This window comes from Carettochelys insculpta, chromosome 2 (assembly GCF_033958435.1).
Source record: "Carettochelys insculpta isolate YL-2023 chromosome 2, ASM3395843v1, whole genome shotgun sequence".
Taxonomy (NCBI): Eukaryota; Metazoa; Chordata; order Testudines; family Carettochelyidae; genus Carettochelys; species Carettochelys insculpta.
The window spans coordinates 190,075,715-190,096,967 of record NC_134138.1 but is presented as its reverse complement, the minus strand read 5'-3'; the positions used below and the strand labels follow the sequence as shown (position 1 = coordinate 190,096,967).

The window sequence follows — 21,253 nt, the reverse complement described above, 5'->3', positions numbered from 1 at the left end:
AATGCCAAACTATTTATAAATTAAAAAGTAATCTTTTTACATGAACTGTTTAATCAACTGGATAACTAGTTGTAACTAATGGGCAACCGTAATCCATGGGCCTCCTTTTCATGATGAGTGTCAGCCTGGAACAGGGGGCTTCTGTTAAAGGATGACATAGGAAGAAGTGTAAAAGGAAAGGATTGTGAGCTGTTTTTCAATTCACGTTGTCTTCCATATGCAGATGTTGCCATTGGGGCCCCTAAAGAGGATGACTACATAGGAGCTGTGTATATCTACCATGGCGACACGGGTGGCATTGTTCCACAGTATTCTATGGTAACTTGTTGTTTGAGTCACTCTCTCAGGTCTTGCAGAACTGCACCAAATGTGTGGGTAAAGCATGGCGATGTGAAGTAGGACTCTCTCCTCACCTCATGGTTTGATCCCCTCTTCTTCCATGGCTGGTGTTTGTCTCTGTATGTGTAGCCTGCATCAATTCAGAATCCATACCTGAGCCTATCAAAACATGCCCCTCTTCCCTGCTGCAAAAAAATAAACAAACAAAACAAAAAAGGAGAAAAAGAAGTCTCGTTCTGTTCCCTCTGCAATTGTTTCAACATTCTATTTTGCGTAGTTTTAAATCATTTGGCCCCATCATCTTCTGGCCAGGCAAAAAATTCCAGAGTGGGTCCGCGTGCGTTCTCGGATACAGCTTCGTTTTCAATGTTGATGGACTCTTGGGGTGGGGGTATTTCAGTGACAGCGGTCCCTGAAAAGGACAAACACAGGCACTGGAATAGCAGAGTAAAATTCTGTAGGGGATGGGGAGAGAAGCCTGACACTGCTCTTTTCCCGGCAGGACCACACTGAGTGAGAAGGAAAAAATTCTAGGGACCGCTTCTGCGGAAGCACACTTCGCTACTGTGAGGTGCTCCTCCTCCCAGTAGGAGATTTCACAAGAGCAGTCTTGAGGTTCTTCTTTATTAGACCACCCTGAAGTTAAAACTTCCTACATATGCCATTACAGGCACTGGAACATTGAATATAATTTCAGGGTAATTTAGTCTTTGCATTTGGGGAATAAAAAAGATAAAATCCCATGCATCCCATTAAAACACGCCCCTTAGTCTGTAATAATTGTCTAACAAGCTTGTATAAGGACAGATTTTTTTTGATCCTCCTCCTTATGCTCTTTGAGGGTCTGATTTAAATATCTTGTGTTGTTGTTGGGAGAGATCCTACATAGTAAACCAATGTAAGCTGATTTAGTGATAGGGTGGAGAGCTTTGATAGACTGTAAGGGATTCGTCCTTTTATATTGTACTGTATGTACAGAATGCATTAGCTTTTACATAGAAAGTTACAAACGTTTGATGCCTGTAAAATGTGATAATTTGTGGCTTCTATATGGCTCAGCTCTGTATGCTCCTCTCAGCAACAGTTGCTAGAAGTGATCATCTTCTCATTTGATAGAAGACTGAGGGTCTGAGCCCTTGCACGTCTAGATTTGTTTTTTGTTTTTGTTTTTGTTTTTTTTTTTTCCAATCTTGAAGGAATGGAGTTTGTTGAATATATTGTCGATAGTGCAGATGAAAGCTCTAGTTTCCCTGCCCAGCAAAATTGACAAATGCAACCCACCCTCCTCTTTTTGCTAAGGAGCGACAACTTCTGGAGGATTAAAGGAGACCTGTTGTGCTGTTTTAGTCCCCTTTTCTTCCTTGGCCTCTCTTTTGAGACTGCCAACAAGGATACCAATTGTAGCAGTATGTTTACAATGTATCTTGGTAGCTATCACAAAGGGAGTAGACTGAGGCCATCAATTCATTTTTCATATTCCATGAAAGCAATCATTAAATGCTTATAATTTTTGCTCCTTACTTACCTGGGCTGGATTTGAACCCACCACCTTGAAGTGAAAGACTTGGTGTATCCAGTTCCTGTGCCCTTGAGCCACCCAGAAGCCGTGGAGTGCATTTACGCAAGTTCTCAGAGGAAGTGTCCCCTATCATGTACCTTTTCACCTTTTTCATTCCTTTTTCTCCTTTAAATCATTGTGTGTAGCTGTCTCTCACTCTCCTACTGCAACATCAATTGTGGCTCTGAGCAAAAGCAGCTAAATTGGCATGCAACATGATGCATGCAACGTGCTCACTAAATACTGTCTAACTAAGCTTCATGGCCTGCTGTTTTCATTCATGGCATTTAAAGGAGAACAGCATCCTCCCTGAGCATTTATACCATAATAGCCTGCAGATGTCTGTGGGATATCGCTAGGCAGGATTTACCACCTTATTAGGGACCCCCCAAAAACTTAATCATGTTGTATGATGTAAACGTAACGTGAGAAGTAAGTTTCTTCCAGTTGCCTAACGTTAATTGCCTTTGAGTGGGAAAGTTTAGCTCTGTTTGTTTTAAAGCCTTGTTTCCCCTTCAGAACTGGTCGGTAGGATCAGAGGCTCCTTTTAAAGGATCCCTTGTATGTTAGTGTATTGATTTTGAATTTTCTGTTTCAACAAATTTTCTGCGTGGCATTTTGGCTGCTATTAATGGTCTTGTATGGGCTGTACAAGGAAGTATTGTAGCCTGTGAAAGGTTGTGAAGCACCAACAGCAGCCCTTTAATAAGTCTTTTTCATCAAACTTCTGTGATCGGACCCCTTTTTGAACAGAGATCTCCTTTCTTTTGCATCAGGCTGTTAGAGTATGTGATCATACTGCAGTTGATGCTTCAATAAAATTAACCATTCATTTTTAAATGATGCTCCATAAAACATTTAAGCATGAGAGTGTGGGTGATGGAAAAGGTTATGTGGAATACAAAATTAGATCCTGTCTCCGATAAAGAATATATTTTTATGTTGTTAATTTTGTGTATATGTGTAATTTATATATTATTTTAATCAGCACTAACTTGTAACTCACTTCACAACCAGAAGGCACTTAGTCATATAAACATTATGGGCCTTACCCATATGAACAGGGTTTGCAGAATGATGGTTTGAAAAGTCAGGGTTTTAGTAGTGCTGTGGAAGAGTCAAAGGAGCCTCAGTGAACATGAGGATAAGACCCTGACAGAAGAGCCATGTGGTGCTTTATGTTAATTTTGATTCCTTTCTGTGATTCCACATCTCTGCTATCTGTTGCAGAAATTGTCTGGACAAACTATAAACCCAATGCTGCGGATGTTTGGTCAGTCTATATCAGGAGGAGTTGATATGGATGGAAATGGTTATCCAGGTATGTTTACATCAACTGTAACAATAGTCCAAAAAGTAGCAGATAGATAGAGCACATGAAGTAGTTTCCATATTGCTTGGTAAAGCTCCTTCAGATCAGTAACAGGAGAGCTTCCAGTGTGAAGTACAGGGCCATGTCTTCACTACATGGCACTTTCGAAAGGCGATTGTCCAGGAGGCACCTTTCAAAAGATCGGGTTTTGAAAGACTGCAGACGCATCCAAAAGCGGATTTATCCACCGATCCATTCTTTCAAAAGGGAGCAGCGCTCTTTTGAAAGGGAACGTCCGCACACCTTGTGAGCCCTTTCGAAAGAAAAAGCCAGGAAACGCCGCAGACGGGGGTCGCGTGGCAGATGAGCCCTTCTGGGCCCTGCAGCCAGCCGCTCCCTTAAAGGTCCCCTCCCAAACAGCCCTGGCCTGCACGCACTGAGAGCCACTGTGGCAGAGACAGCAGCACAGATCCCGTGCCCGGAGATACCTCAGATCCTACAAGCACCCATGGATGGCATCCAGCTCCCCAATGGGGACTCCAGTGGCAATGTGATCAGGCTGCTGGCCACAATAATTACTGCAGCCCTTCTCCTCCTCTGGAGGCCAACCTCCCAAACCTGGTCCTGTAGGCCCTCACTACGGGGCATCACCCGCGCCCATCTCTTGTGCCATCCAGTCATGCAGGAGTGGGATCGTGAGCAGTGGCTCCAGAACCTCCACAAGAGGAAAGAGACCTTTCTAGAGCTATGCCACTGGCTGGCCCCCGTCCTTTGCCATCAGGATGCTCAGATGAGGCTCGTGCTCCCCCTGGAGAAAAGAGTGGCAATCGCCATGTGGAAGCTGGCCACCCTGGACAGCCACTGCTTGGTTGGCCACCAGTTTGGGGTGGGCAAGGCCACTGTTGGGCCATCCTGCTCGAGGTATGTGATGCTGGGGTCACATGCCCACCCTGGGGCAGGGGACAGGGGCTCCCAGGAAAGGGCAACCATTGGAGATGGGGGGAGGGTTCCAGGGAGGGGCCCAGGAGGAGCCTGGGGAGGGGACAGGGGCACCCTGACATGCACTCACGGTGGACACGCCCTCCGTCCCATGCAGGGTGTCCGAGCGATCAGTGCCATCCTCCTTCAGGGGGTGATCTACTTCATGGACCTCGCCGCTGCCATGGAGGGCTTCGCCAGCCTGGGCTTTCCCAACTGCTTTGTGGCCCTGGATGGGACCATATCCCCATCCAGGCCCCAGACCACAGCGCAGGCTGATATGTTAATACAAAGGGGTACCACTCTGTAATCCTCCAGGCCCTCGTGGATGCTCATGGCCGCTTACTGGACATTTGAGTGGAGTGGTCCGGGTGGGCCCATGACACCCAGATCTTTCAGAACTCCTGGCTGGGCTGTAGATTGCAGGAGGGGACTCATGTGCCCCCATGGGACCTCCCTGCTGGGGACACCACCATGCTCCCATGCATTGTGGTTGACGCTGCTTACCCTCTCCACCCATGGCTCATGTGTCCCTGCACCAGACAGACCAACCCCGCCCAGGAGTCCTTCAGTGAGTGCCTGAATTGGGCCTGGGGCACAGTGGAGCGGGCCTTTGGCTGGCTTAAGGAGCACTTCCAGTGCCTGTTGACAGGGCTGGAGGTCAACCTGAGGAAGATGCCCACGGTGGTGGCCATGTGCTGTGCTCTCCACAATACTGTGGAGAGCAAGAAGGAGCGTTACATCGTGGGGTGGGCCATCGAGGCAGTGCCCAGGTATGAGCAGCCCCCACATGCCCAGTGCTGCCTGGAAAACCAGGACAGGGCACGGGTGAGGGAGGCCCTCATGGTGGCCTTCAATGAGGGGCCCCAATGACCCTGCACCTGGCACCCACCACCTCAGCCCCCCCCCCACATGCCCCACCACTGCCCACAAACATGCGCCCCTCACTGATGCCCCCCCATGTGTACACATCCCACCTCCTTCACCTATCGCATGGGTCATAGGGTTTTTTTTTAAATAAACATGTTAAAATGTACAGCAAACAGAGTGGAACCAATGATACAAATGGGGGGGACTATATACAGGGGTGAACAGGGAGAACTATTACAGGATGGGGAGTAGGGGCAGTAGAACCTGGGGGAGGGTGGCCTTAGTCCTCCGGTGGATGGGGGGGGACCCTATCACCCTGGGTCCATGGGCCCTGGCAGGGCTGGGAAGGGGCTGGGACCACGGGGAGGTAGGTGCATGCTGTGGGTGCAGCAACTACAGCCTTCATGCCAGGGGCGAGTGGGGTTGGGGGTCTGGCCCAGCATGGCCCACCCTGACCAGGAGAAGCTGCCCCAGCTCCAGCAGGGCAGTTGGTGGGACATCAGGTGGGAGGAGGGTGGCAAGGTTGGGGTGGCCAGGGCGCTGGTGGGGGTTAGTGAAGGAGGTGGTGTGGGAGGTGTTGGGGGAGCTGGAGTGGGAGGTGGCATGGGAGGCGCTGGGGGTGGTGTAGGGGAGGTGCTGGGGTAGGCAGCAAAGGAGGCAGCAGGTGGTGGGGGCAGGCACTGGGTGACAGCCCAGGTGAGGTCACATAAGGCCCCAATGACCTCGCCCCAGTCCGCACGCCACCACCCCGTGTCTGCTACCTTGAAGTCAAGCCACTGCCGGAGCATGGCTGTCTGCTCCCATATTGCCACCGTCTGGGAGGCGGCCTCCTTGTTGTCCTCTACGTGGCGGCAGCAGTGTGGCCTCTGGGCATGGGCCCACACGGGTGGTGGGTGGCCTGATGGCCTGGACAGGGCTCACCTGTCCCTCAGACAGTGGTGCTGTGGAGACAAGAGGGGAGGGGGACCTGTCATCCCCTTCCTCTGGCCCCAGGAGCCATGCTCCCTCCCCCTGTGACCACCCCCCGCCCTCAACAGCCAGTTGGCCCTGGGGGATCCCTGTGTGGGTGGGCTGCGTACTTGGCAGGATCCGTTCCCCCCCGCCCCAGGCCTCCTCCCTGGGGTTGCGGATTGTGGTGCTGTCCATGGCATGGGGTGCTGAGTGCCAAGTGCGGGCTGCTATGTGGCTTGCAGGCCATGGCCGGCCAGATTGTGTCGGGGTGGGACTGGTGGCTGAGTGACTGGCCTGCTGCCAGCAGTGATGGTTGGCCCCCACCCCTGGCCCAGGGTGTCCGATTTCTCGGTCACGTATCTGATGGTCCCTCAAGGACTTTGGGGGTGGCTCAGGTGGAGGGGTCCCTGCTGAAGGAGCCGGATGGTATTTCGATAACCAGGGCCCCCTCACCATCTGAGGACGAGTCCTGCTCCTGCCTGCAGGCACTGTCTGAGGGTTCTGCCTACCAGTCCTGCATGAGCTGGGCCTCCACCTCTGGCACTGCCATGTTGATGACAGACTCCAGCTTGGCAACATCCCTTGGCCCCAGCAGCTGGTTGAGGATTTTGTAGTGGTGGCAGCTGGTGGGCGCTGCCCCCAAGTGGCCAGCCTTGTCCTGGGCCTGGGTATACACCTGGCTCAGCTCCTTGACTTTAGACTTTACTTGGGCGGGGGGTTGGCCCCGGCTGTCTTCAGGCCGTCTGACAGCTGGACAAAGGCTGCGGTGTTCCTGTGCCAGCCGGTGGTGTGGAGGAACACCTCCTCCTTCTCTCGTTGCAGGAGGGGGCCCATATTTTTGCCCCTGGCTGCCCTCCGAGGACCCCTCGGGTGGGTCAGAGGGGTGCCACTGGGAGCCATGGGGTTCTTGGGGGATCGCCATGAAGCTGGTGGGGTGCCTTTCTGGGCTGTAGCATCACTGGGAGGCCGTGCTGCTGCAGGTTTGTGCGGTGCCTCCAGCCAGCACACTTGCAGCTTCCTGCACAGGCCTTCTGGGTCTGTGCATCTTCAAAAGTGGCCAGACGCACTGGCCATAGAGCTCCTCATGTGCTGGCAGGAGTGTCTCTGCATGCCAGCTGGCCGATGCCATGGGAGACCTCTCTTTTGAAAGAGCGGTCTGTAGATCATGTACAATGATCATCTTTCGAAAGAGGGTTTCGAACAGAGAGGCTCTTCCTGACATGGAAAGGAAGAGTGATTTCAAGAGCTGCACCCTGATTTTTCAAAATTAATTTAGAAAGAGCGCTCTGGGTGTGAGGATGCATTGCAGGTTCTTTCAAAAGGGGCCCTCTTTTCAGTTTCGCTTTCGAAAGGGCTTACTAGTGTAGATGTGTCTGAGGTGTCTGTCTTCTCCCTCACACAGTGAAAGCTACTGAGGTTATTAGCCTATCTCATAGGCACCCAAGGTTCAGTTGTCTGGGTAGAGAACCTGTGGTAGAAGACTCTGAAACAAAACTGAGAATTTTAGCTTCTTTGGAAGGTCATTACTTTCTAGAGGGTTGTTTCTGTTAATGGGAAAAGACTGAGCTGAGTTGATGGTGATCCTAAAACAGAGAACTTGAATAAACTGTAGAATTCAATTCTGCAGTCCCAATGCAAGAAAAACTAATATTGTGATTCATTAATTGGTAGAATTAAGTTGAGTATTGATGATACATAACTTTACAACTGAAAATTTATAGAAATAAACACACGACAAGGATTTGTTTTTGTGTTCTTTAAATTCCCCTGTAATAGTAAAAGTTATAAAACTTCATTTTCAGATGTGACCGTTGGGGCATTCATGTCAGACAATGTGGTTCTTCTAAGGTGAGATCAATTTCTTTCTCATGTATTGTGTTTTCCTGGCTCCTGTCTATGGGGTATGTGGTTTCTCAGTCTTCCTCCCATAGTTTTTACCTCTTCATTTTGGTCAGAAGGAACAAGTTAGATTATTTTGTGTAATGTACCCAATGGGGTGTATGAAACTTTACAGGTAAGTAAAAGATAGGTCGCATCCTCAAATAATTTGCTCTCTAATTTAGAGACACAGAAAGGGATGACAAATAAAAAAGATGAGTGTGGTAAAAGTAAGGGTTTTAGAGGTAACACATTGAGATATGCTTTTGTTACGTGAACTTATCACTGTTTTCTTTTTTGGAAAGAAGATGATAAAGTTGTTTATATATTTACATGAATTTGTGTGGATTTTTTCTTTTTAGACATAAAATATTATTTGAGGTAAGGAAATAAAATTGGGCGAAAGGGCAGCAGCAGATGGAGTGGAAATGTTACTCAGTTGTGGAAGGATGAAGTGAAAAAGTGAGTCTTCATGGAGAGTGAGGTTACACTACATGCAGGATCTGGACAGCTATTCTGAGGTGTGCAGATGGCATGGAGTTGCTGACTGGTTGTAGAGACAAGAGGAGCTACAAGGTGTGACAGATTGGAAGAGTGAAGAGGATGTAGGGGGACTAGTACAGAGGTGTAGGCAGGGCAGGGCTTTGAAGGCAAGGATGAAGAATTTGAACTTGATGTGGTAGGAGGTTGGAAGTCACTGCAGGGACTGAAGGAGAGTACTGATGCAGTCAGACGTAGGTGAAAAGATGGTTTTCCCCCCCCCCCTCATTTTGTTAGGTAGACTTCCAAGGGCACCATATGAATATCAGGCTGCCACAGAGGAAGGGGTGGTTGTAGTCAAGATGACAGATGACTTGTGCAATGAGTGGCAAATGCTCGTGTTTGAATCTGGTGGTAGAATCATACTGTGTGCTGCTAATACAGGTTTCCACCTGAAATCTCTAAAGTCATTTTACTAAAGATGGAAGATAATGATGTGTTACAGAAGTCAGGAAGAAATCAAGAGATTAGCTTGCTGATCAGATTAGATGTGCTCTACCAGGAGCTGCCCTTGAGGAACTCTGAGCTCTGTTATTACTTTTGCTACTGACTCTGTCACCTTAAGCCACTCGACTGAACTTTCATGTATGTTTTCCCATCTATAGGTGGTGTGCGTGATACTTTACATACAGTACCTCACTGGAATGTAGTGAAGCTTAGTGAATGTTTTGGCAAAGTACTGTAATTTCCTCAGATGAAAGGCGCTGTTAAAAGAGCAAAGTGTTATTTTTATTTTTAGGTTGATTGATATTTTGGGCTATTTTTGCCAACAACTACAGTCTGAATAAATACACTAATGTTTAACAAAAACAACACTGTCAAGAACTAGATGGAACAATCATTTAAAGCTTTTGTGTAATGGTCCTTTTCATATCAAAAATATGAAGCTTGGGTAATAATGAAGAGTTGTGGAGTGAGTCTAGCTGCCCAAGTGGGGACACAAGATTCTGTGCAACTAGCAAAATGCCTCCTTTGTCTGTTTAACTAGTGAAGCTTTGTCACCGCACTTGCTGAATAACGTGGCAGCTTTGTAGAAAGTCCAGACCCAGACTACATGTTAGTCTGTCCATCAGTCCTGCAGTTATTGTTATATTCAGTTTCAGAGTACACCTGTTAGATACAGGAAAGACCTATTTCCTGTTACCATTGAAGTCAGTATTAAAACTTCTGTTGAATCTATGGTACACGTGCTGAATTCTTTGAGAAACATTAATATTATGTCATTACTCAGGCAAACACAGGAAGTCAATAAGCGTTCCATCAAATGATGTGAAACAGCGGCAGATGTATCAGAGAGGTAGCCATGTTAGTCTGTATCTTCGAGAACAACAAGAAGTCCTGTGGCCCTTTATAGACTAACAGATATTTGGAGCATAAGCTTTCGTGGGCAAAGACCCACTTCATCAGATGCATGCGGGGAGGTTAGAGGGGTATTTAAAAAGTGGGGTCCCAGTAAAAGGGAGGGCCAGAGCTGACAAGGTCTATTCAGTCAAGGTGGAAAAGGCCCATTATCAGCAGTCTGTATCAAAAGAGGAAAAAACAAGTGACGTCAGGCAGGGGGATGTGGCCCATTGTTAGAGTGTAATGTGGAGTTGTTAACACCCACAGCAGAGAAGCTGCTTTTGTAAGGAGCCAGCCACTTTCAGTCTCTGTTTAATCCTTGGTTGATGGAGTCAAATTTGCAAATAAATTGCAGCTCAGAGAGCTGTCTGTCTCCATTTCATTTTTGAATTTTCTTTGTTTTAGGACTGCTACTTTTAAATGTGTTACTGAGTGTCCAGGGAGATTGAAGTGTTCTCCCACAGGTTTCTGTACATTACTGTTCCTGATGTCTGATTTATGTCCATTTATTCTCTTAAACAGAGACCGTCCAGTTCTGCCAATGTAAACTGCAGTAGGGCATTGCTGGCACATGATGGCATATATTATATTAGTAGATGTGCAGGTAAAGGAGCCCCTGATGGCATGGCTGATGTTAGGTCCTATGATGATATCACTGGTGTAGATATGTGAGCAAAGTTGGCAGCGAGGTTTGTTGCAGGGATTGGTTCCAGGTTTAGAGTTATTGTGTTGTGATCTATAGTTGCTGGTGAGAATTTGTTTAAGGTTGGCAGGTTGTCTGTAGGCGAGGACAGGCCTGCCTCCCAAGGTCTGCGAGAGTGAAGGATCATTGTCCAGGATGGGTTGCAGATCACTGATGATGCGTTGGAGAGGCCTTAGGTAGGGGCTGTATGTGATGGCCAGTGTTGTTCTCTTGTTTTCCTTGTGAGGCCTGTCTTGTAGCAGTTGGCTTCTGGTTACGCATCTGGCTCTGTCAATCTGTTCTTCACTTCCTAAGGTGGGTATTGTAGTTTAGGGAAAGCTTGGTAAAGGTCTTGTAGATGTTTGTCTCTGTCTGATGGATCAGAGCAAATACAGTTGTACCTTAATGCCTGGCTGTGTACAATGGATCATTTAGTGTGCCCTGGATGGAAGCTGGAGGTGTGTAGATAAGCATATTAGTCCGTGGGTTTTTGGTATAGGGTGGTATTTGTGTGACCATTGCTTATCTGTACAGTAGTGTCCAGGAAGTGGATCTCTTGTGTGGACTGATCCATGCTAAGGTAGATGGTGGATGGAGTCTCTGAGCTCTGTTTATCAAAAATAGCTTGAAAAGGAAATATAAGTGCAAACTCTCATGCTGCTTTGGAGATATGGGCTACGTCTACACGTGAAGCCTACATCGAAATAAGCTATTTCAATGAATAACGTCTACACGTCCTCCAGGGCTGGCAACGTCGATGTTCAACTTCGACGTTGCGCGGCACCACATCGAAATAGGCGCTGTGAGGGAATGTCTACATGCCAAAGTAGCACACATCGAAATAAGGGTGCCAGGCACAGCTGCAGACAGGGTCACAGGGCGGACTCAACAGCAAGCCGCTCCCTTAAAGGGCCCCTCCCAGACACAGTTGCACTAAACAACACAAAATACACAGAGCTGACAACTGGTTGCAGACCCTGTGTCTGCAGCATGCATCCCCAGCTGCCGCAGCAGCAGCCAGAAGCCCTGGGCTAAGGGGTGCTGCCCACGGTGACCATAGAGCCCCGCAGGGGCTCGAGACAGAGCGTCTCTCGACCCCTCAGCTGATGGTCGCCGTGGCGGACCCCGCTATTTCAAAGTTGCGGGACGCGCAACGACTACACGGTCCCTACTTCGACGTTGAACGTCGAAGTAGGGCGCTATTCCTATCCCCTCATGGGGTTAGCGACTTCGACATCTCGCCGCCTAACGTCGAAGTTAACTTCGAAATAGCGCCCGGCGCGTGTAGCCGTGACGGGCGCTATTTCGAAGTTAGTGCCGCTACTTCGAAGTAGCGTGCACGTGTAGACACGGCTATGGTGAGAAGAGACACTGGCTATAGGAACACATGGGCCTGGATCCAGGGGCTGCAGTTTTTAAGGCAAGGGACACTTCCTTGTCATCATCACAGGTCTGGGCATGGGTGCCTTCAAGAGGAGCTGAGAGACTAAGCCATGCAGGAAGTTCTACTGTAAGGAGCATGTGGAACAGCCCCCTGTGATTCTCTTGATTGGCTGGCACTCCAAATATAAATCAATGAGCTATTTCAGGGAGTTGACTTCCAGCGCATCTCTGCCCTGTATGGCATTAGCTGCTGTAGGCTGTTTCCAATTCTTGCTTCACATTCTCAATTTGGTAACAGGCTCTCTGTTTGTAGTTTTGACCTGGACTGGCCCCACACTGATCTCTGACCTTTAATCCTGATCCATGCCCACAGGTCACCCACAACCGAGTCCTGATGGTGAAAGGTTTCCTGTGGAATCACCAAGAAAATACACAACAGTGTAGCAACCTGATTCCAACCACTAAAGTGATGCCTATTTATTTCTTTAGCGTATTGTGGACTAACCATGTGTCTAGGCTAATTCATTGCAGCTACTGCCAGTCAGGGAGCATGTCATGCTTGTTGTTTGAATTCAGATTAGGGTAAGGGAAAAGGCTTTTTCTTTTTCCTTGTAAAGACTTTTAGCCAGAAATAATATGTGTCTTGCCAAATGATATTAAAAAGCTTTTGTGGAAGTCACTTTGATTTGGGACAGATGATGGTGCCCTTGTGTGTGCATTGCAATTTGATATATTTCCATTAAATAGGCTAATTTTTAAGGACATTGTGCCGTGCATAGCTTGGGAAATAGTATGTTTAGGTAAAATGTCCAGGTTACTCCTGGGGGAATTCTGTGTGCTTGTGTGCTGCTGAAAACATCCCCTCCCTCACAGAATTCCTGTGCTTCCCTGAAGAAAACAGGGAGCTGTGGGGAAGAGGCGGCGGCGGTGGTGGTGGGGTGGTGGCATGGAACAGGGCAGGGGGAGAGGAATGGAGGAGGGGGGCTTGGAAAAGGACACGGGAATCACAGGGGGACGCACGGAGTACAGCATAAGATGTCCCCTTGGCGGAAGCTGGAGTTTCCTCCTGTTAAGAAGGCCCATTGAACCTCACCCTGACAACCCCAGCCCTCATACCTGTACCCCTCTGATGAATCCTCCACATCCAGACCCCCTCTGATCCCCAGCCAGCTACAGCTACACCCCCACACTATCAAGCCCCACTCCCCCTGTACCGAGACCCCACAGGGTGCCCTGCCACACAGCTATCCCCCCAGCGCTATCTCCCCACACCTACCGGATCCCCTGCAGAGTCCCATTGACTCTGCACCTGGAACCCTCCGCAACAAGCCCCTGTGCCTCCGGATCCCTTGCTGAGACACTTGCACCCAGACTGCCCCACACACAACTCTCTCACCCCATACCTGTATTTCCTGCCCCCCGCCCCCACACTAAGGCTCTCCACACTTTGGCCTTGCTGGGGTGAGCCTGCCCACCCATACTAGGTGCACCAGAGGGGCAGGGCATGGAGTGTTTCTGGAGCAGGCTCAACACTTGCTCTGTCCAGGCAAGGGGCAGCCTCACTGCCAAATCCCTGTATTGGGGCACGTGGGGGCTTTAGGGTGATCACCCACCCCAGTGCAGCCAGTGGCCAATGCTCCCCACTGGGATACTGGAGCTACATTTATTTATTGACAGATAATATTTGAAGAGTTTTAAAATATTGTGCACATAATTTTTAATTTTTTGGCCCAGAATTCCCTGAGGAGAAACAAATTTTTCTATTGACCCTTTCACAAGTGTCTGAGATCAGGCAATTCCATGATGTGAAACGATCCTAGGAAGTTTATTTTTTTCCTACTCTTTTCTATTTGCCATCTTCCATCTTGACAGATAAACTTCCATTATTAGTTTTAGATACAGTTCAGAGAGATGGAGTTGCCATCAGAGACTGGTTTTGTTCTTGTTCCAGTTGATAACTTCTTGTAACCAATGCCAAAACCACAAATGTAAATGGCCTGTTTTTTGTGTGTGTGTGTGTCGGGGGGGGAGTCCTAATGTGCTGAGCTGTTGTGCACTGCCTGGCTCTTGAGCTCACCTTAGAACTGAATCCGCTGATCACTGCACATTTTTGGACTGTGTGGGAGGTTTATTACTTGAGTTAGCTTTGGAATAATGTATTCATACTTGAGATCTGCTGCACTGAAAACTCTAAGAAAAACAGTTTGTGTGTTCCTGGGCTATGATCCTGCGTTGAGACTGGTTCTCATTGCAGGAATAGGGACTTGATTTCTTAACTGCTTGCTCCCAGCATTCTGCACTTACTGGCTACGTCTACACTAGCCCCAAACTTCGAAATGGCCAGGCAAATGGCCACCCAAACTTTGAAATGGCCAGGCAAATGACCATTTTGAAGTTTATTAATGAAGCGCTGAAATACATATTCAGCGCTTCATTAGCATGTGGGCGGCTGCGGCACTTCGAAATTGACGCAGCTCATCCTGACAGAGCTCCTTTTCGAAAGGATCCTGCCTACTTCGAAGTCCCCTTATTCCCATGAGCTGATGGGAATAAAGAGACTTCAAAGTAGGCGGGGTTCTTTCGAAAAGGAGCCCCGTCGGGACGAGCCGGGCGGTGGCGAGGCGTGTCAATTTCGAAGTGCCGCGGCCGCCCGCATGCTAATGAAGCGCTGAATATGCATTTCAGCACTTCATTAGTAAACTTTGAAATGGCCATTTGAGTGGCCATTTCGAAGTTTGGGGCTCGTGCAGACGCGGCCACTGTGTCATGTGGCACAGGAAATCAATACATCACCCACAGGGCCCTGTGATTGCGATGTGACTCTAGCTGTACCCTTCTTCAGCCTGACAGAACTATAACAGCAGCCCAGGTCATAAGCTGCAAAAGTGGAAAGTTGTTGTTAATAGCACACAGGCAGGAAAACCATCACAGCTTAATTTGGTGACATCAAGGAATACTGTAAATTGTCAGTGCATGGTATGGGGGAAATTAGTTGAACATTTCCCAGTCCCAGACGATGGGAGTATAATACACCTACTGCCTCTGGCAGAACAGTGAAAAATTATCCCACCTTTGTTTTTCCTAAAGTTTAGCTTAATGAATGCTGCTGCAAGAGCATTATATGAAACATTAGCCTTCACTTACCCTTTCCTCTTGGCCCCAGGCTTTTTTCCTCTTTTGATCTCCCTAGCAAGTGAACATGCTTAAGTGAGATTATTGTCCTCTGTCTCTAACATGCTAATCTCATTACCTGCCCCGTGCACCATGAAGTCTCTATACACCTTTGACAAGAGATTTATTATTGGTCACATCTGGTCCTTCATGATGTGCTCCAACATTGAGTATACAGTTAGTTTATTAATATAAATTAGACATCTTACATTTGCTGATGGTGAAGTAGGAAATGGGTCTTCCTTGCTGGGTGAGTGAAGTGCTGGAAGAATGCTGTATCTGTTCTAATGTTGTTTTTTAATATCTACATGATACATAAGCATTTACCTGTTCTGCTTTATTTTCATGTGGTTGTGAAATATTTCTCTGAAACCAAACTGAATTATACTTCTCCATTGGTCTCTAGGTCTAGACCTGTCATTACAGTGGGCATCTCCATTTTCCTGCCAGCTTCCATCAATATCACAGCTCCCCAGTGCCATGATGGCTTGCAGCCAGTGAACTGCTTCAATGTCACCGTTTGTTTTCATTTCAATGGCAAACATGTTCCAGGAGAAATAGGTAATGTGCATCCATAAACCATTTCTCATGCTATATTTAACTCTAGAGAAGACTGCGTTTTAGGGATACATGGGGCATGCTTAAAGGATTCCTCCATTTAATTGCTTTGTAGCCTGCTTTGGCAAATTATTTACTATGCCTCAGTTTATCCAGCTGTGCAATGGGTATAAAATATAAATATTTACTCTTTTATGCAAGGGTATTTTTAAGTTTTTTTTAATATTTATTAAGAGCTTTGAGCTTGGATGAAGAGAACTGTGTAAGTTCAAAGCACTATTATAATCATGTTGAAATATTATGTATATCTATTTTATAGGCTCAGAGGTAGCCATATTAGTCTGTAGCTTCACAAAAAACAAGTGGTTCTGTTACACCTTAAAGACTAACACATTTCTTTATTAGGCAATGAGCTTTTGTGGGTAAGACTGTGTGTGTGTGTGTATATCTATATATCTATATCTATATCTCTATATCTATATCTATATCTATATAAAATGTATGAATAAGTATACACAGTGCCTTTTCATTTTAAAAAAGATGCTGGTACTCAGCCAGCTTCCCTCCTCACACTCTTAGCCAATCCCATAGCTGGGGCTGCCAAGGTGCTGGTAGTCAGTACGGACAAGTACTGACACAACAAAAGCACTGAGTATACATAAAGGCAAATATATATGTTTATGTAAGCATTACATGTACCTGTAACATAACAGATCTATAACAAGTGGTCCCGTAGCACCTTAAAGACTAACATATTTATTAGGTGATGAGCTGTCATGCTTAAGACCCACGTCTTCCGATGACTGAAGTGGACACTTTGAATCCAAGGTTTACCTAGCAGGGAGAGAGAGGGGAGCAAAGGAAGAGCGGGGTGGGTGGGGGAGATTACCTGTCACTAGTAGGACCAGCAGATGAAGCAAATTAAGTTAAGTAGGATATGGGATGTTTCCCATTTGTGAGACCATCAAGGGTGGGGAAGTTGACCTAGTAATGTATCAGATAGCTGATATCTCTGTTAAGCCCTAATTTAAATGTGTCGGATTTGCAAATAATTTCCAATTCAGATGTCTTCCTCCATAATCTTGAGGTAAAATTCTTTTGTAGAGGAATGGCTACTTTTAAGTGCATTGTTGAATGTCCAGAGAGGTTAAAGTTTTTGTCTTCAAGTGCATTTTCCTCTTTCTGGAGAGAGCTGATTTTCTTGCAGTGTAACACAAATGAGAGCCAGTTTCATTTCATTGAATTGTGATACAACCCATACTCTTTTTTTAAACTACTGCATTTAAAAGAGCATTTGAATGCTTTTGGCAAATGTCATCCACCCCAGTAAAGAAGTCTTTGTTAAATAGATCATCGTATAACTCTCAGACATATTTTGATACAGTGCATCTAATCAAAGCAGTTTGTTAGAAAAACATAGCCAGTATTACCTAATTCTGTAGAAACATCTTGGGATACCATGTGGACAGAGTACCTCAAATAAGCATGTGATGTGGATTATACAGAACAATGCATTTTACCTTCTAACAGGTTGCCTCGTAACAATAGTTGGTGGGAGGCATTGCTCTTGTGACCAGGGTGCTTATGCAGCTGCTCAGGAGAGATCTAAATGCTGCCCAGTTGAGGAGCTGAGTACCCACAGCTAGGTTTTGTTTCCATTCAGATGCATGTCCGTTGGTGCACCTAAACATTCATTCCACATATGGATGTAAATCTGAATGAGGATAAAAAAGATTAAAAGAAACATTGGCAGGCGGGTGGAGGTGTCGGGGTTGTGGTTATTGATCAAGTGACGCCTCTCACACAACTGGTTAAAAATCTTTGAAAAAGAGAAGATTAATGCCAAAAACTGTGTCAGTGAAATGTGTTTAGATACAAAAGTCTTTTGATCTCATTCATGTATTAAAACATATTTATGGGAGATTAGTCAACATGTTTACTCTGCCCATGGAACTTAAAAAAAATAGCGGGAACGCTGGTCCAGGTCTGTAACTAGCATTTCTGTGTGCTGTGTTTATACAGATAGAAAATAATTGTGTCAGAGCCAAGTGGCCAATGTTTTCAAAAGGGACTTATGGTGAGGGGGTGTCTCAGTGTTACATGTATTAAAGGGCCCAGCAGGAATTTGGTGCACAGCACTTTTGGACACCTGAAGAGGATCACTCAATCACTAGTGTGTTTTGAAAATTGTGTCCATTGTATTTACCAAGAGTGGCTCTTAACTGTGATTGCTTACTATAAGGCAGTTGAGACAAAACAAGGCAGGATACTCCAAACTGGTGGTATGGTCTATCATTAGATTTCACCAGGCCAGTAACAATTGTCAACTCCTGTGTTATGATAAGTTTGGAGATGCACTGTCTAAAACTATCCTGCTATCCAGGCAAGCTGGACTTAGTTATATATGGTCACGTGCATAAAAAAATCACTAAGTATTCAGATTGTGCCCAGTCCCAAGAGGTCAGTCAGATCAGTTGGTACTCTATATCAGATAGTTTATTACGTTATTAGCTACTGGCATTCTATCCATAGATTTATCAGCTAGGAAAAGAATGAGTTATTTACAGATTAAAGGAGAAACACGCACGCGCGCACACGCGCACACGCGCACACACACACACACACACACACAGATGAGTTACCATCTCTGATGCCTATATATGATAGAGATGTGGCAATCTGTCAGTTCAAAAATGTCTTTCCGGGCAGACCCGGGGGTAACGCCTGAGAATCTCTGATTTTGTGAGAGTTCAAACAACAAAGAGATGAAAAAACTTTGTCAGCAATTTTTATTTTCTTCCTCTAGCATTCAGCTTGATGGGACAAAGTCTTCTGCATGTACCTCTCCGTGGTGGGGATGAGACAATTAACACAGTTTTTGTCTTATAGTCCACAATTTTTGATAGTTCTCAAGTGTGAGTGAGGGAGGTTTCCCATGCTTGGGTTCATAAATTCAGAAAAAATATTTTCAGAGTTATAAAGCAAAGCTTGCATAGTTCCTTTTAGCACAGAAAACAAATCTTACAAGTGAGGTTAATACATGCAGTACAGGTTGAACCTCTTAAATCCAGCATCCTTGGGACCTCACCAGTGCCGAAAGAGAGAATTTGCCAGACAACAGGAGGTCGATATTTTGTAGCAGCATTACCAATAGTTCCGCTGCTTACTGGGCTCTTAGAAGACATTTAGATGTAAATCATAGCTAAATAACAGCATAGAACACCGAGAGCCAGGACTGTTGGCTTTAAACAGACTTTACTGGACCACAGGAAACTTGGCCACACCCATGATAAGTGGTCATCCAGTTAACTAAAATCATGCCACATGACATAGGTTGCCAGATCAAAGAGTTCTGGATTAGAGAGGTCCAACCTGTATCTTACAAGCATTTCATAATGTAAACCGTAAATTCATTCTTATAAGATTAATACCTATTATGAACAAAACTAACATATAATATGAAGGTGAGCTGGTTTGATTTACGGCTATCAGTGTGTCAAATTTTAGCTAATGCTTATGACTTTAGGCAGAGCTGACACTTGATTTACCAGCATCACATCTACATGCAACAATTTTACAAGTTTATGCTGAACATGCTGGCACTATTCTGTTCTTTCTAATATAAACTCGTATCTGAAATGTTTATTTTCATGTACAAGTATTTAATTCAGCAACCCATAAAGAAAATCTGTCTCCAACTTAATTGGGTTGATCAAACATATTCTGAACAGGGACCTTTTTCTCCCATCTTTTTCCAGCATCAGCTGCAGTACTGCGAGTCCTTTCACAGATATTTGTAGACCAGTGTTTATTTCCACAATGTACTGTGTTATTCACAAAATACTAATCGCATCCAATTTATGAGCGCTTTGTGCAGACTGAAATCTTCAGTGTCTTTTTTTCAGCTCAAATAGTTAGGGCTGAATTTGGAGGCACAGGACAGTGAAATGTGGTGCTTTGCACTGTATGCCAGGCATTGTCCGACCTTTCTCTTTGCTGCAGCTGGACTAGAGGGCTGAGTGTCTGGCTGGATTTCACGGCCAGACAGAGCATTACCTCACAGAGATTTGTATGCATCAGAAATAGGAAACTTTTTTTTTGGTTATTTATTTTCATCAGTCTCAGTCTCTGGCCTCGGCTCTTCCTTGCTTCCCTGGTGTGACCAGAATGTTCAGGCTTGACTTTGCTGTCTGCCTTCCACTGAGTTCTGATTTTTCTATGTAGTCCTGAGCAATCTCTCATTTGGTAATAGCTACATTTTCTTTGCTTATTCCCTAGATGCCCCAGAAAGGGAGCAGTTTTCCTTGGGAACAAAGAAAAATATTGTTGCAGAAATTGTACAAAAGGGAGGAGTGTAAAGAATTGACAGATAACACCGGATTCCCCCTTTTGGGCTTAGCCTACAATCATCCAGTCTAAGTATGACAACCTTGCCCAGAGGTGTGAAAAAATCCATGTCCTTGAGGGGAGGTAGCTCTGCCATCCTAACTCCGGGGTTAAAAAGTGCTTGCTGTCTTGAAGGGAGGTAGATTAACGATGCTGTAGTGATGTAAATGAAGACAAGCCCCTAGCTACTATAAGCTAGCTGAGACTGGCCTTTAAACTATGTTTCCTAATGTGACAGGGTAACCACTTTAGCTTGAGGTTACCAGATTGAGTTGCAGTTTAGCCTTGAGTACTCTTCCTGGTCTGAGCATGACCTCCCCCACCTCTACCCCCAGAGCCCAGTACCTTCTCAGCATGCTTCCAAGCCATACTCCTTTCCTATCTGAACAAGAGAATGGAGGCTGCTTGGGTTTCCCACATTTCAAGACACTGTGGAACTTACCTAGTCACTGGCAAATGAATGGAAACGTCCTCTGCTCAGAGACAGGATCATTTCTTTATACAGAGAAGAAATATTAAGCTACAATTTAATTGGTTTTTCAGTGCTAATAAAAGTGATAGGCTGTAGGGCTGGCTTGATCTTGGAATTCCGTGTGTAAATACCATGGATGCTTCTTTGCTTAGCTCAGTCAATGCTCTCGACTTCTGCCCTGCATTACCCCATTCTCGTCCATTGCGAGAGAATGCCTTAGCTGGACGAAGCTGGTTGTCCCCAGTAGTGGAGTGGTTTTGTGGATGGAGCTATAGTTTATTTGAACTAGGAATTGGTGAATGTTGGGTGTTCACTTTGGATAAGCTGCCAGGGTTTTAGATGCTCATCCAAACTATCCAGAATTTGTGAGTCTACAGAGCTGGGTTTGTCTTTCTCATTTCCAGTCTGCTTCAGTTTGGGCCAGAAATTCCACATGAACAGACTTTTTGTTACTGTATCATGTTATCTACCATTGCTTCCACTTCAGGCACTGGTCTGAGTCAGCACCAAAATCAGGTTAGTGAGTGCTGTGGAGGCTGTGCCTCTGTAAGGAAGATAAAGGAGGCCCACACAGGGAAAGGTGTCTAGTCACTTACTATACAGGTTGTTGGCTGTTCTAGAGGGCTGTGAGTGGAAGAAGTCATAAGTAGGGAGAAGGGAGAGCTATTTATAGGAAAAGAATACCCCATACATTGTCCTCTGCTGGTGTGCATAGTATAGGTGAGGGGTGGGGAACTATTTTTTGGTCAGGAACCAATGATCCACAGAAAAATCAATTGGGGGTCATGCATAAGGTAAAAAACCTTCATTACTCCTTTGCTGCCAAATGACAAC

The 21,253-nt window shown here is 46.0% G+C and overlaps 1 protein-coding gene across 1 annotated transcript in view; it reads left to right on the top strand.

Annotated features, from left to right (window-relative positions):
• Positions 1-21,253, top strand: part of ITGA9 (integrin subunit alpha 9) — a 311,733-nt gene that overhangs the window by 64,564 nt on the left and 225,916 nt on the right. The window contains exons 11-14 of the mRNA XM_074988159.1: positions 224-318; positions 3,128-3,218; positions 7,811-7,856; positions 15,410-15,564. Of these exons, the coding sequence (XP_074844260.1) occupies positions 224-318; positions 3,128-3,218; positions 7,811-7,856; positions 15,410-15,564 (387 nt within the window). The remainder of the gene's footprint in view (positions 1-223; positions 319-3,127; positions 3,219-7,810; positions 7,857-15,409; positions 15,565-21,253) is intronic.